The sequence below is a fragment of the Lygodium microphyllum genome, chromosome 11 (genome assembly GCF_053477565.2).
Source record: "Lygodium microphyllum isolate KBCC chromosome 11, Lygodium_microphyllum_v1.1.10, whole genome shotgun sequence".
Lineage (NCBI taxonomy): Eukaryota > Viridiplantae > Streptophyta > Polypodiopsida > Schizaeales > Lygodiaceae > Lygodium > Lygodium microphyllum.
This window is the reverse complement of record NC_141145.1, coordinates 144,598,113-144,612,763: the sequence shown is the minus strand read 5'-3', so window position 1 is coordinate 144,612,763 and position 14,651 is coordinate 144,598,113. Positions and strand designations below refer to the sequence as shown.

Sequence of the window (14,651 nt, the reverse complement as noted above, 5' to 3'; positions counted from 1 at the left end):
GCACCTAAGCTACTAGAGCTTCTATGTCTCTGTCAAACTTTGATAGGAGCTCACAACCAAAAGATAACAAACTAACATGACTAACAAAGGCAAGGTAAGAAATCTTCCCTCCCGCTTCCATGTGCACTCTTAGACTCCAAGCAAGAGTTACTCTCATACCAAGTATAATACACATATATTCAAATCACTCACTCAACACGACACAAAAAGGTAATACAATATGTGAGAGTAAGATATATGTTACTCAATGAAAGCAAAGATATAACATAGACACATCTCAAGTCTATATCCTCATGACATCATACATATAAGGGTTTACCATTAAGTATAGAAAATCACACAGAGTGAAAACCAAGCAAAGCTGAGAGTCACTACTACTCCCTACATGGAGAGTCCTCAACTATGGCTTTCTTCTATCCCATTAAATGCACATCCTCTTTTTAGCTTTGAGGAAACCAATAGGGTTATACTAGACCGCTCCTTCCATATCCATGTCTTTATTCATGACATGGGCTTGGATTAGGCTCAACTTTTGGTCATATTAGTCACATCAAAGGCTTATTATTTCGCAAGTGTCTACTATAATATCATTGAATGTGTTGTTTATCCTAATGTGCTTACCCTATGGCTGAAACCATTACTTGCCTTATGCATACCTTATTGCGAGGAGCCCTAAATTGCACCCAAATGACAGTCCAAAAGGACTCTTACTAAAAATCTCGTCTTTTATTGACCTTGGGCTCACCACAAGCACAAACAAATTTGAGGTTGGAACCCACAAGATATGGAGATATTCATCAAGAAGACTACCAGAATTGGAGGGACTATACATAAGAGTCCTAGAGAAGGGCTGAGCCACACCCACAATATCCCTAATGAGTGAACCCCTCCCAAAGGGAGAATGCCCGTTAAAGAAGCTTGAGTCCATATAACCTCGTCTTCTTAACCCCATATATTATAAGAGAAACATGTATCCTTCCTATACCCTCTACGTAAGTGCTGAAAGTTCGGGCTCTACTGTGTGATTGTTAATAGAATTGTCCCACACCTTCGAGCTTCTTTGGAATCCTTAAGTCGATTGTTTAACATGAAAATTGGTATAAGGATTAAGTAGAAAGAATTAAAGCAACATACATCTTGAGAGCAATCAAAATGATATATAGCTCATTGCAAAGGCGTGGAACAGAAGGCGGTGTTCCACCACCAAAAAAACCAACTCGTGATAGGATACAGAGATCCTATAATTTTTGTTTACATAGACTGAAATTCTTCTGGGTAATCAGCAGAAATGGATATGCCTACAGAAGACTCATCACATCCATATAATCACGATGAACATAAAAACTTTGCTTGGAAATGCAAGTGAGGCAAATGTGTAGCTACTAATTTGTTGTGATGAGAAGGGACCCTTTTAGATCAATCACCTGTTTCCTGTTGGAATAATCACATGCTAATAGCATTCACCTTCATGATTCTCATTCTCTCAGTCAGGAATCTGAGACCTGCCCTCAAAAATGATGGGCCAAGCACACAGCACAAGGTACAAATGCCTCTGTGTAGAGAAGGCTGCAGATGATTTCTTGCTCCTGCAGGAGTCCACCTCCAAACAAGCAAAAGCGGCATTAGCGTCTGGAAACTAACCGATCATCAAAGCGTCCCTCAGGCCTCCAGCAGTCCTGATGCTTGAGCTCAAGCTGTTGCGCATGGTTCTTCTTCCCAACCCACCATTGCCCTTCCGCATCATGGCAACAAACTCGTTATAATCGATTCGCCCATCCTGGAAAAATGTTCAAGCTTGTCAGTTCTTTGAATAACGAATGTCTACTTTGTGGTATGGCCGGTTGTGTGTGGGGACCTTAACTTGTTTGCTTGCTGGCGCACTAAGCTTAACACTAAATACAATATACTTGCTGAGCTAAAAGAAAGTGAGCTGTTCGGTCGAATTTTCCTTATGAGGGGCTACTTTCTGTAGGCTTTATTAGGATCCACAGATAATGTAAGCCATTGTGAAGCCCTATAACATGATGCAACACAACACAATTTAGTAACAAGTTTGTTTTAAAAATGAGCTAATGCAGTTCTGGCTTACGAGGTGATGTTCAAATTAGTTTGCCTACCTTAATGCTCATTGCACTTAGTATAGTCTACAATTGCTTTCTAATTCAGTATCATCAAAAGCACCCAGTTGACCTTGTTAGTGTCAATAAATTGGTCCCACTCTGCAACTACTTATGGAGTCTATGTTCTGGAACGGCCTCTATTTGATGCAAATCATGCTCTAAACTTTTTATGATATCATCTGGTTAACACAGACAGTGAAAGGTTGTATGCAAAAGTTCTTATTCTGCTTTCTAAAGAAAGATGTAACAAGGGACCGGTAGATAAAACTATATTGGCCCCTACCCCTAAGAGTATGCATGAAAGAGGGGAGGTAACTATCAGCAACCAGAGAGACACCACTAAGGGGAGGCAGGAAAGTGGGGGTGTGGGATATAACTAAGCATGGCCATAAGCACTCAGGCCTGCACGGGTGCTTGTGCACTCCTGTATCATGTAATTACCAAGTTACACGCTACATATTTGCTTTAACTCTCAGCCAGGAGTAGGACCTGCAGCTCAACTCCAAGGAGAAAATTGAAACCTTCCCAATTGACTGATGGTGGGCACCCTCAGAGGGCAGGTTCACACATGCACGCACATGCACACGCACAGTATCTCATCCCTAACTCTGGTAGTGAAATGTTGAACAGCCTTAAAATCCTTAAATAACCAACTTTAAAAGTTTCCTGAACTGCATTTTCTAAACAGACCATGGCATATAAGTTTAAAGAGAACAAGACTCACATTGTCTTGATCCACCTCCCTTATCATGTCATCGATGTGCACATCCCCCATGTTGTACTCTATGCAAGCTTGTTGTAACTCATCCACTGTAATATACCCACTGCCATCTTTATCAAAGTAAGAAAACGCAGCAAATAGGTTCTCTTCTCGTTCAATCTTGTTGAGATGAAGAGTGGCTGCAATGAATTCCCCATAGTCTATGGTGCCATTATTATCAAAATCAGCCTGCAAACAGAGTATCATAATGGGAGAAAAAGACACAAATTTTCAGATCAGCAACAAAGCTAGTCACCACAAATCAGTTTAGAGCAGCAATGTACACACTTGTTCCATTTACTCACAGCTTGCATAAGGGTTTGAATTTCTGTATCCCTGAGTGCAGAACCAAGCCTTTTAAGGCCATCTTTTAGCTCATCAAACGTAATGGCACCACTACCATCTGCATCAATCATTTTAAACATCTCTTTCAGACCAGCAATTTCCTCTTCTGACAGTCTTTCTGCTATTACCTGCAGTTCCACAACCAACAATCAGAAATGAACCATTTAGAGTGCTCTTTAAGCTGGAGATTATGTGCAACATTGATCAAAAAGGACCATATGAGCTAAATTCTTGCAACTAACCCTCAAAGCAATTTTCTTCATCTTGTTCATTGCCGTGAATTGCTTCATCCTTGAAAGAACAGCTGAGTCTATAGGTCTATCCGGAGCAACACCATCTTCTCTAATCCAGGGATGGCCTGATGACGGATAAAACAAAATGTTAATCATAGGTCTTACAATTTTAGAGTGTTGTCAAATAAGAGACATCCGAAGACAAATGTGATAAAGGTAATACTCACATAAGACTTGATGAGCTGTATATCGCCTTTCAGGATTTCTAACAAGCATCTTCCTGATCAAGTCCTTTGCACTTTCTGAAATCACAGGCCACGGGTCTGACTCAAAGTCGAGATCTCCTTTCAATACCTGCTCAAATATCTGATGCTCTGTCTCTGATCGAGGGCCACAAAATACAAGTGTTACATGATGTCAACAAAAGCTACCACCATACAACCTGACTGAAGGCCAGAAATGCAAGTGCTCTGTGAACCAACATAAAGATGGGCAAGTCACATGGGAAAATAAGAGAGCTGCTATAGCTAGATAGAGAAGTGAGAATGCATGGGAAAAAAATAACCTGGACGAAAATCACGCACACTACAAGAGCAAAGAATTTGCTTGATATAGAAGATTTTACATAGGCTGCTCTTCATAGGCCCCAAATGCATGAACCCACTAAATTATGTGTTAATTAATACAAGCTACACTTAATACAACAAATCAACAAAGAGATGCTCCACATGTCAAATGCTACAAAATTATATGAATCCCTAGCACGACTAGCACTTACTTTTTAGCCTTTCTTGGTTAGAACTACAGAACACTTTGCAATGACTTTCTGTCCTCTTTGTAATGCTACGAATGCCCATAATTTCAACACGAACAAATAACTACCAAATACGATGCCCCTCAAATGTGACTTGGCAATGACAGACCTAAATATTAGACCTACCAGTTAATATAGCAGCCTTAGAGGGACTCCTATGGCCACCACAAAGCGTTGCACAAGTGAAATGTTTCACTGCTAAGATAGTTTATTTTGAAAGAAAATTCTTACAGTGGACAAAGCCAATCGACAGGCCAATCAATCATGTGCACAATTTAACAGATACTTAGCTAGAATGTATTTTGCAATGGCTTAATAATGGCTATGGATGTTTGCATTGTTTGTAGCACCCCTTGATGCTCCCACCAGCAAGAACACAGTACTACAGCCAAACAGCAGGAAAATAAGGGCTTTTGAAAGTCTGAAGAAAGTGGTCAGGTCCACAACAATTAAAATCATCCTTATCATATCAAAGCCATTTGAAATGCACTTGATTCTTCAAGGAAGTATTAACCCAACAGAGTCATGAAAAAGAGTCTTGAAGCCAACTAGAATAAACTTGAGAGCCTGCGACAAAGAACTACGTGCTGTCAAAAGAAGGTGTTGGATATTCATCTAATGGTCGTGTGTGAATTGAACAGACACATGTCCAGTCTTTATATATTTGGATGTAACCATTCATATAAATAATAATAGAACAGATCAGAGAAGGTTCCCTGCGTACTCTGTGTCCTCTCTGTATTATGGAGGCTCTTCTATTTTCTACATGGTATCCAGGGGTTGGGTCGATCCCCTGTGCGTGCCTGCCATCAATGAGTCTCCCTGTTATCGCAGACAACAAAATCCTGTGTGCTGATCGCCAAGGTGTCCAGATTCCTTCACCCTCTGAGCGATTGGGTTCTCAACAGGATGGCAGCCATGGAATCCCACCTGGCGCCCAGATTGTGACAACGGCAGATGAAAGCAACCTGCCCACTAAAAATCAGTGCCCAAGTGTTATGCATGCAGCACTCTCTGAGCACAACATCAATGGCCCACAAACCAATGGCCAAGAAGACGAAGAAGAAATCACCCTACTCTTACGAGTCACAACCTCTGAGTCGATGTGCCGAGCGCCCAACCAAGTTGTTCATCTTCAAACCCCTCTTTTCCAAATTCCCACTCACCAAGTCATCCTGCTTCTGGCATCAGACCTGGGGTTTCTCTGTGCTCATGGTCCAAACTATGCAATTTTTTCACCCGTAATATCTCCTGTGTGCGCGCTTGATGTCTACTGGCAAAGATTCCCTTTAAAGCAACACATGCATTGGAGATTTCCACCACCATGCTATGACAATACTCCTCATGGAACAAAGACAATCCTGGGAGGTCATTCTGCTCTTCCTATGGTGGTCTCTCTACGAGAAATAGTATGGCCGGTTGCAATTTTTCAGTCCAGGGTGAAGATGAAGGCTGAATTGCTTTAGATGCTTCGTTTTGCCAAGTGTTTTTTGCACCCTGGTGAATTTGGCGCCACAAGAGTTGATTCTGATCGCATGTTTGAAGCAAAGCTCTTGAACCTCGAAGGGACTACCCTGTTAATCACCATCTTCTTCTCTGATCCAAATGAAATTCCTTGTCAAATTGTGCATTTTTATTATTTTCCTAATTTAACAGGTAGACACGGAGTTTGTGACAGCTTCTTCGGCAATCAATCTGGCACCTGACTCATCTCATCTGAAGATGCTTTCAATCTGGGAGATATAGGAGATCATGTTGCTGATTCAAAAGCAAATGTTGCTGCGTGTATGAATACGAATAGTGATGACGCTCCATTCATGGATTCTCCTTCTCAAGATCAAGGTGTCTATTTTGTCCTCTTTGCCTTTCTCATCCCATTGAGGGGGAGTAAAGGTGATCAATGGAACGAGAAAGCAATTCAATGGCAACTATTGTTCTTCAACTTCAATGATGTGATGCAGAAGAAGCATATGAAGACCAAGTCATTAATGTTGTTGATCCTCAAAGCAACTTTAGATCCGGGTTGAATGCATTGTCATGCTTGTAAACATTATAGCATATAGCTTTAGGCTGTGAAGCACCATGAACCCTCAAGGAAAATGGGGTGCATCTCAGTTTCAGGTTTTTTTTAAATGTAATCAAGACATTCACACTACTCCCATTAAGGGGGAGTGTTGGATATTCATCTAATGGTCGTGTGTGAATCGAACAAACACGTGTCCAGTCTGAACGGACACATGTCCAGTCTTTATATATTTGGATGTAACCGTTCATTTAAATAATAATAGAAAGATCAGAGAAGGTTCCCTGCGTACTCTGTGTCCTCTCTGTATTATGGAGGCTCTTCTATTTTCTACAGGTGGAATCCACGTACGGCTCATTTACTGGTTCGCCCCACAACCTACTATTCTCCTCTCTCGCCCATCTCACTGTTGTCATGCCTGCCTCCTCTCGTATTGCTTACTCACCTCCTCAACCTGCGACCCTAACTTCCCTCATCTCACTGTTGTCATGCCTGCTCCTCTCGTATTGCTTACTCACCTCCTCAACCTGCGACCCTAACTTCCCTCCTTCCTGCCGTCCTCCACCTTTTGCGACCCCACCTAGGAGCCCCTACCAGATGAGCATGGAGGGGTCACCTTCAGCATACACAAATAGCCTTTACGTTTCACTGTTTTGCACCTCTGTTAAGCTTGGATGGCATCCCACAGACCATCCGCAAAGGGCTCCACACCTATCGACTTGGTCCACCTACCCAGACTATACAAACAAATATGTTGAAATCAGGTCAAACTTGTGTCGATGCGATGGCTCATCCATAACTTGCTCTTCCAATTACTCCGGATTATGCACGTTATGGTTTTAGAAACGACAACCTCCCACAGAGATATAATTGTGTCTTGCACCAAAGAACCTAGAAGAGATTGATTGTCTCACTCTAGTGCATGGGAGGTGGATGATATAAATTATAATGCAGCAGGATGCTAAGGTGAGAGAAATCGTAAGGCCCTTGAAATTTGAGATTGGGAAACCCTTCACCAAGAGGTTTTGTTCCTCCCAAGTGACACAAACCGCAAGGCCCTTGAAAGTTGATATTAGGCTTGGAATGCTGCCGGCCTCTCCGTTTCGATCAAGGCCTGCAATGTGCAATAGGCTACGGCAAGGACAGAAGTCACACTAATAGGCGGGGGATCTATGAGAAGGAAGAGAAGGAACATCAAATGATACGTTTAAGCCCATCATAGACCCTTCTCCTCTTTAATCTCCTCCCACTGCGTCACGGGAGATGCGATCATGATTTGAGTATCTAGAACCTTAAGCACAAGATGACATTTTCCCAAGTGGAAAAGGAGGCTCTTTACCCTTTTTTTTCCCTATAGTGTGTTCAACACCATGAGCTTCTGCTAAGGAGTCATTACATACCTACCTAGCCAGGAGGCACCACATACCTACATAGGTAGGTATGTCTACCTATGTAGGTGTGACATACCTACCTATGTAGGTGTGGTTGGGGGCAGGCAGCTACCAGCCTCACCCAGCAGCCCCCTCTGCCCCAATTGCACCTATTTAGGCATGTGATTTTTCACTCACAGAAGTTCATGTGGGAATTATCAAAACTTTATTGTGAGGAGCTTTAGGCTGGTTACACATCAACTGGCGGATGCCCACTTTGCAAGTATTAACCAATCAAAATACTTCTTTAAAGGGCATCCACAGTCCTCTACACATTGGAGAGGACGTGATTTATTATTTACCTATTAAACAAGTTAATTCCCCCCCATTGAACTGGGAGTCTCCCCCGCCCAATTTGCAAAGCGATGGACAAGGGTGTATTTGAGTATCTAGAACCTTAATCACAAGATGACATTTTCCCAAGTGGAAAAGGAGGCTCTTTACCCTTTTTTTTCCCTATAGTGTGTTCAACACCATGAGCTTCTGCTAAGGAGTCATTACATACCTACCTAGCCAGGAGGCACCACATACCTACATAGGTAGGTATGTCTACCTATGTAGGTGTGACATACCTACCTATGTAGGTGTGGTTGGGGACAGGCAGCTACCAGCCTCACCCAGCAGCCCCCTCTGCCCCAATTGCACCTATTTAGGCATGTGATTTTTCACTCACAGAAGTTCATGTGGGAATTATCAAAACTTTATTGTGAGGAGCTTTAGGCTGGTTACACATCAACTGGCGGATGCCCACTTTGCAAGTATTAACCAATCAAAATACTTCTTTAAAGGGCATCCACAGTCCTCTACACATTGGAGAGGACATGACATATTATTTACCTATTAAACAAGTTAATTCCCCCCCCATTGAACTGGGAGTCTCCCCCGCCCAATTTGCAAAGCGATGGACAAGGGTGTATTTGAGTATCTAGAACCTTAATCACAAGATGACATTTTCCCAAGTGGAAAAGGAGGCTCTTTACCCTTTTTTTCCCTTATAGTGTGTTCAACACCATGAGCTTCTGCTAAGGAGTCATTACATAACTACCTAGCCAGGAGGCACCACATACCTACATAGGTAGGTATGTCTACCTATGTAGGTGTGACATACCTACCTATGTAGGTGTGACATACCTACCTATGTAGGTGTGGTTGGGGGCAGGCAGCTACCAGCCTCACCCAGCAGCCCCCTCTGCCCCAATTGCACCTATTTAGGCATGTGATTTTTCACTCACAGAAGTTCATGTGGGAATTATCAAAACTTTATTGTGAGGAGCTTTAGGCTGGTTACACATCAACTGGCGGATGCCCACTTTGCAAGTATTAACCAATCAAAATACTTCTTTAAAGGGCATCCACAGTCCTCTACACATTGGAGAGGACGTGACTTATTATTTACCTATTAAACAAGTTAATTCCCCCCCATTGAACTGGGAGTCTCCCCCGCCCAATTTGCAAAGCGATGGACAAGGGTGTATTTTTTCTATTTGCAACCAATCAAGGAACGCTAGTTATCATTATGATAATTTCCTTTTTTTTATAAAATGTGTCTTTTTGGTGTCTAAAGGCTTTGTGTCTATGTGTGTGCCCAATTTCAAAAATTGCACGCCCACACTCTAGGCAAGGGTTAGGCACCCGCCATTTGGTGTGTAACCACCCTTCACTCCAGTGTAGCCAAAGGAGACAAAAAATCCTGGCCTTCTGCTTGATGCACTAGCTAGCATAACCACCTGCGGCTGGCATCCTGTTGCCTCACTAACTCCTTTAGTCTATGGGACATTCGGCACCATAAAAGCGGGAAAGCTCCTACTTGCTATAGCGGTATAATCTCCTTTCTAACCAGTTTCAGGCTTCATCGCGCTTGGGGTGGACAATAAGAACTTCTTGATTGATCTCATGGGTGACCTGTTTTCTGGCAAATAAGCACCAAATATATAATCAAATTGCCTTGTCTTTTAAGATCGCAGTTGGGTGGCGTTCTGTGTCTCTATCATGTCCAGATACCATTCGTGTTCCATTGTGCGTTTCTAGAAGCTTTGTGTAACAGGTAAATGTATAAAATTGGGCCGAGGTATTTTAATATCTCGGAAAAAAACTAACTAAATCCAATGTTTCAGTCAACTGACCCAACCTAGGGGCATTAAGGCGATTCAAACTCAACGGTGTAAAATGAGAAAAAAGCTCACCTGCCCAAAAGGGTGGTACCCCACTTAGTAAAATGTACAGTATAACACCAGCACTCCACACATCTGCTGCAGGACCATAGTGTTTGTGCAATACTTCAGGCGCTACATAATAGGGACTTCCCACAACATCATGGAAAACTTCACCTGCCCAGTTAAAACATGGCAGGTAAAAACTATAAAATTCTTGCCTGGAAAAGAAACGAGGACACTGATGCAAGTTTACCTGGTTTGAAGAAAACTGACAGCCCAAAATCAGTTGCTTTGAGAGGGGAATCTTCATTTTTGTTGGAAAACAAAAAATTCTCTGGTTTTAGATCACGATGCATCACGCCCAGTGAATGGCATGCTTCTACCACCCCCACTATTGTCCTTGTTAGCTCGGCAGCTTTCCTTTCACTGTAGTGGCCCCTCTGAATGATCCGATCAAAGAGTTCACCACCGGCACAGAGCTCCATCACAAGATGAACAGAGGTTGCATCCTCATACGCCCCTTTGATAGTCACCACATTAGCGTGCTCTGATAGGTGATGCATGATGTGAATTTCACGCCTCACGTCATCGACATCTTCCTGTGATATCAGCTTGCGCTTTGCGATGGACTTGCAGGCGTATTCTTTGCCTGTGCTTTTCTCAATACACAGGTAGGTGGTACCAAACTGACCTTGACCCAACTTTCTACCCAATACATACAGATCCTTGAGATTTTCGGTTTTCCTTCCCACCACAGATGATGTGAGGCTTTGCCCTGGCATGAGAAGGGCCTCGTGTGTCCTATGCATTGCTTGAGAACTGGGACGAGGAGCGACAACCGGCGGATGGATGACAATGGGATCAGGGGGCTTATCGGGGCTGTCCGAGCGGCTACGAATCTCTGCTTCCCTGTGGTCAGTGTTGCCAACGGCGGCAGCAGCGCGGGGCTGTCCGAGCGGCTACGAATCTCTGCTTCCCTGTGGTCAGTGTTGCCAACGGCGGCAGCAGCGGCCGTTAATTCACCGAAGCCGCGATCGCTAGGAGCCGACTGAGCGTTTTCGCGACTCGGGGAGGCAGGGTCCGAGCGCCAGAACCTGTAGGAACTGGTGCTATCTCCAGGGAAGAAGCCGTTCTTGTTCAAGCTTGAGGTAATGCAACTGTTGCCCATTTATGATTATTCACAGGGGGAAAGCGCCCGCGAAAACCCATGAGAATGCCTCAGCGAATAGCACAGGGGAGCTCTGCATCGGTACAAGACAACAGGGGAGGTTGGTGGTGACATAAAGCTTTAAGATGAGCCGCCGCTTGACACAAGAGCAGATAAGGGCATGAAATAAAGCAACGGGAGCTGGAAGGGAAAGCAAGAGGCGAGAAGACAGAGTCAAACGCCAGTTGGAGGTTTTCTAAGTCGCCATAGCCAGAGCTAAATAAGCCTATCATTGGCCACATGAGAGAGAGAGAGAGAGAGAGAGATGGCCGGCCTCGTGGTTGACTAGTGATCTGTATTTGACCGCAGCCGGTTTGATTTTGCTTTTCTCCGCGTTGTTTCTGCAGATATTATCCAAATCCAGAATTCCGGCAAATTAACAGGCCTAAAGCCTACAAGATTTCTGAAAACTCAATTTTTGGCAGATATTCTTCCAAATTTCCTAATCCTGTCTCCACCAGGCTTGAGTTCGCACCCAAGTTGCAAAATTCCTTGCCAAATTTGCTAGTTCTCATGGCTTGGGGATTGCCACCTTACTATGAACTGAAAACCTTTTCAAGCCATCAGTGAAAGCATTGCGCAAGAGGGTTCACTCCCAAGTTCACTCATGTGAGAATTTCTATTGGCTAGCAAACCTCATTTTGCTTGGAAAATCATTATTTATTCCTAGTTAATCAGCTCCCACATGTTAGACCAAAGCTCCCACATATTAGATTGGTCTCTATGGGCTCCCAACCAGTGTTCGAACTGGTTGAGAGCCATTTTCCTTGTGGAAACAGGTTCTAGATAGGACCTATTCCCACTAGGGTAGGGTTGCCAACCAGGTTGGAAACTCCATATCGAACCCACTGGTTCACATGTGTTGGAGTATGCAATCTAGTTCACAACCATGAACCTTTCTTAACCATCAGTGAGAGGCTTGCCCAATGAGGTTCACTTCCAGTTCAGCACGTGTAAGATTTGCTATTAATCAACAATGCTTGGGCATAACTTGTCAAACTATGAAAGTAATATTTTAATTTTTCCAATTTCCTTCTAACACAACCTGCACACCTCTATGGGCTTACAACCTGATTGCAAGCCATTTTGTTAGTGGAGACAAGTTCATACTAGACGTGAGGCAATGGAATCTTGAAATTTACAGGGTAATTTTTCCATTGTCTTAATTTTTGCCAGTGATAACTCCATTGTCAGTGATAACCTTATAACTTTTTGTTATTAGTTTTTTTTCAACTTTCTTTCATTGAATTGTTTTGTTATTAGTTGTTTTTTTTCACTTTGTTTTATTGAATAGCCAAAAATGAAATAACACCTTCCTCAATGGTTGGTTTTCACTTTTCACATCTTAGTGAAAAAAGTCATTAATTCAAGCATCGAACAGTCTGAACCTTGACCACTTCTTTGTAAAAATATGGTGGATCCTCCCCACCCTCTATTGGTAAAGCACTAATGCTCTACATTAGTACCCATAGAAGTGTGGGTGTTAACAATCCTAATGCTTTGCACTAAGTTGTGCATCAGATTGGGTCTTTAACCCTTCTCTTTTTCACACACACACACCTCTCTCTCTCTCTCTCTCTCTCTCTCTCTCTCTCTCTCTCTCTCTCTCTCTCTCTCTCTCTCTCTCTCTCTCTCTCTCTCTCTCTCTCTCTCTCTCTCTCTCTCTCTCTCTCTCTGTGCACTCCAAACCCTTTACTAAATGTTTGAGATTGAACACGGAAAAATATGAAATTTAATTTCAAATTATCCGCACATAAATATAGCGAAGGTGTCCATCTCCCCCTTGGTAAGCACCCATTCCTCCTGTCCCACTTCTCATCATGATGCAATATCTCTCATTATTAAGACAATGTGATCTTAATAAAGTCAAGACAATTTATTTAAAAATTAACGACTAGCACTGTCCAAAGTTCCATACAAACATAGTATACTTGTGCATAAATGTATCGAAGATTAACATTAACTCCATCCCACTATTCATTGTTAAATAGTTTCCTTTTGGGAGACTTGCTATCAATCATAGCAAGTGTCCTTATTTCCACATGCATGGTGTTGAGATTTTAGCCAAAGCATCGCATGTGGATTGCACTTCTTCAAAGAATATGACATCTGCTGCAACAACACAACACAATAGCAATAGTAGTGCAGCCGAATAGCAGAATTTAAGAATGTATAAAGAGCATGAGTAATAGTGAATGCAAACACAATACCTTGGTCGATATCCATATTCAATTACTGCAGCACAACCAAGCAGCGCAGATTATGACACTTCCATCAATGAGGGATTCTCCTCGAGTGTGATTGAGTTACAATGTAGTTGCAAATAGGGGATGCGACATAATAATAATGCACATATCCCTTGTAAATAATCCTAATAAATATGTCTTCATTTCTTTGAACAAATGGAAGGTTTTGAAGGTGAGTCCACAAACAACAAAAATGGTCTAAGCAATCAGGTGTGACTAACATTGGAAGCAGCAAACAAGAGACAATCAAACTCTTTGCAAGACTTCCTTCTACACAATATTAACAATGGAGCCTATATGAGATCCTTATCGTGGAGCAAGATTTTTAGCCCATCAGAGGATTTCACTCGAGAAAATGCTACATATAGTTTCCCATGTGTGAAGACCACGCTTTTAAGATGTAGCCCCACTAGAGCCAAAGTTTATCCTTGGCCCTCGTTAATAGTCATTGCAAACCTCAGTCGCACAAGAAACTGTCACCGCCTCATAGTGAAGGGAAAGTGCAAGATTACAGTGGGAATAAAGGTGATTCTTGGAATGAACACTCGGGCACTAATATTTGTGTTGGTAATGATCTATGCTTCCACAACCTTGCCAGTCCCCTCATCCCATTACATAGTCCTCTCATAAGATTTAAATTTCAAAGCAAAATAATCGGTGCATTAACCTTCAAGAGCAACAAATGCACCATATGCACTGGAATCCCACCTACGAGATTAAGAGAATTCAAACATTACATGTAATAGAGAAACGTCCTATCATGAGTGGCCTTTTGTAGTCCACCACCTATGGTGAGGGATAAAACAGTGGAGGGTTATCTAAATGGGCTTTGAAACTTTAGAAGGTGTGCAAAGTTCCTTCCAGTGCGAGGTTGTGCACCCCTACAAAGTCCTAAATAGCAAGGGATCATTGCCTCTCTTTTGGCTTGCTATCTCGTCCGACTTCAATCTTTTTCCTCGGTCTTTATGTAAACATGGCACTGCTAGTGTTCTAGAAAACAAGGATGCTTTGCATGGCTAAAATAAAGCTTTGGGCATTCAATTATGCAAGAATTTTAAAGTTGAGTGAATTGAAAAGGGATGAGGAAGGTTTAACTTTAGTCATCAGTGACTCACTAAATTACTAAACTTGCGATTTGAAATTTTCTTGGGTATCTCAATGTATATGATTAAAAGAATTTGATATTCAAAGATTAGGGAAACAAATAGGTGTATTTTGCGACATTACATTCACAAGGATGTTTGGCTTTGGTGATTGCATCATCATGGATAGGTGCATGCTTGTTGCCAAATGATCACACAATGCACTCGAGATTCAAGG

At 42.4% G+C, this 14,651-nt stretch overlaps 1 protein-coding gene across 3 annotated transcripts; it reads right to left on the bottom strand.

Moving 5' to 3' along the window:
• Positions 1-1,078: 1,078 nt before the first annotated feature.
• On the bottom strand, positions 1,079-11,388 carry LOC148029471 (calcium-dependent protein kinase 4-like). Of its 3 annotated transcripts, none has more exons than XM_087688303.1 (8): positions 10,879-11,388; positions 10,132-10,777; positions 9,909-10,052; positions 3,686-3,838; positions 3,468-3,583; positions 3,186-3,353; positions 2,845-3,069; positions 1,079-1,777 (listed from the first exon to the last, which is right to left on the bottom strand). In XM_087688303.1, exons 1-8 carry the CDS (start codon positions 11,044-11,046, stop codon positions 1,637-1,639), a joined length of 1,761 nt encoding a protein of 586 aa, XP_087544429.1. In that variant the 5' UTR covers positions 11,047-11,388; the 3' UTR covers positions 1,079-1,636. The 3 variants fall into 3 exon arrangements, with proteins under 3 accessions (XP_087544429.1, XP_087544428.1, XP_087544427.1); XM_087688302.1 differs by having other exon boundaries at positions 10,132-10,837; positions 10,933-11,388; XM_087688301.1 differs by lacking the exon at positions 10,879-11,388 and having other exon boundaries at positions 10,132-10,822.
• Between the last annotated feature and the right edge of the window lie 3,263 nt (positions 11,389-14,651).

Coding starts and splice junctions, on each gene's coding strand:
- LOC148029471 (XM_087688302.1), bottom strand. CDS start 11,046: ATGGGCAACAGTTGCATTACCTCAAGCTTGAACAAGAACGGCTTCTTC. Junction 10,838..10,932: donor CCTCCCCGAGTCGCGAAAAC/GCTCAGTCGGCT, acceptor AGAGATTCGTAG/CCGCTCGGACAGCCCCGCGC. Junction 10,053..10,131: donor GTCAGTTTTCTTCAAACCAG/GTAAACTTGCAT, acceptor TTAACTGGGCAG/GTGAAGTTTTCCATGATGTT.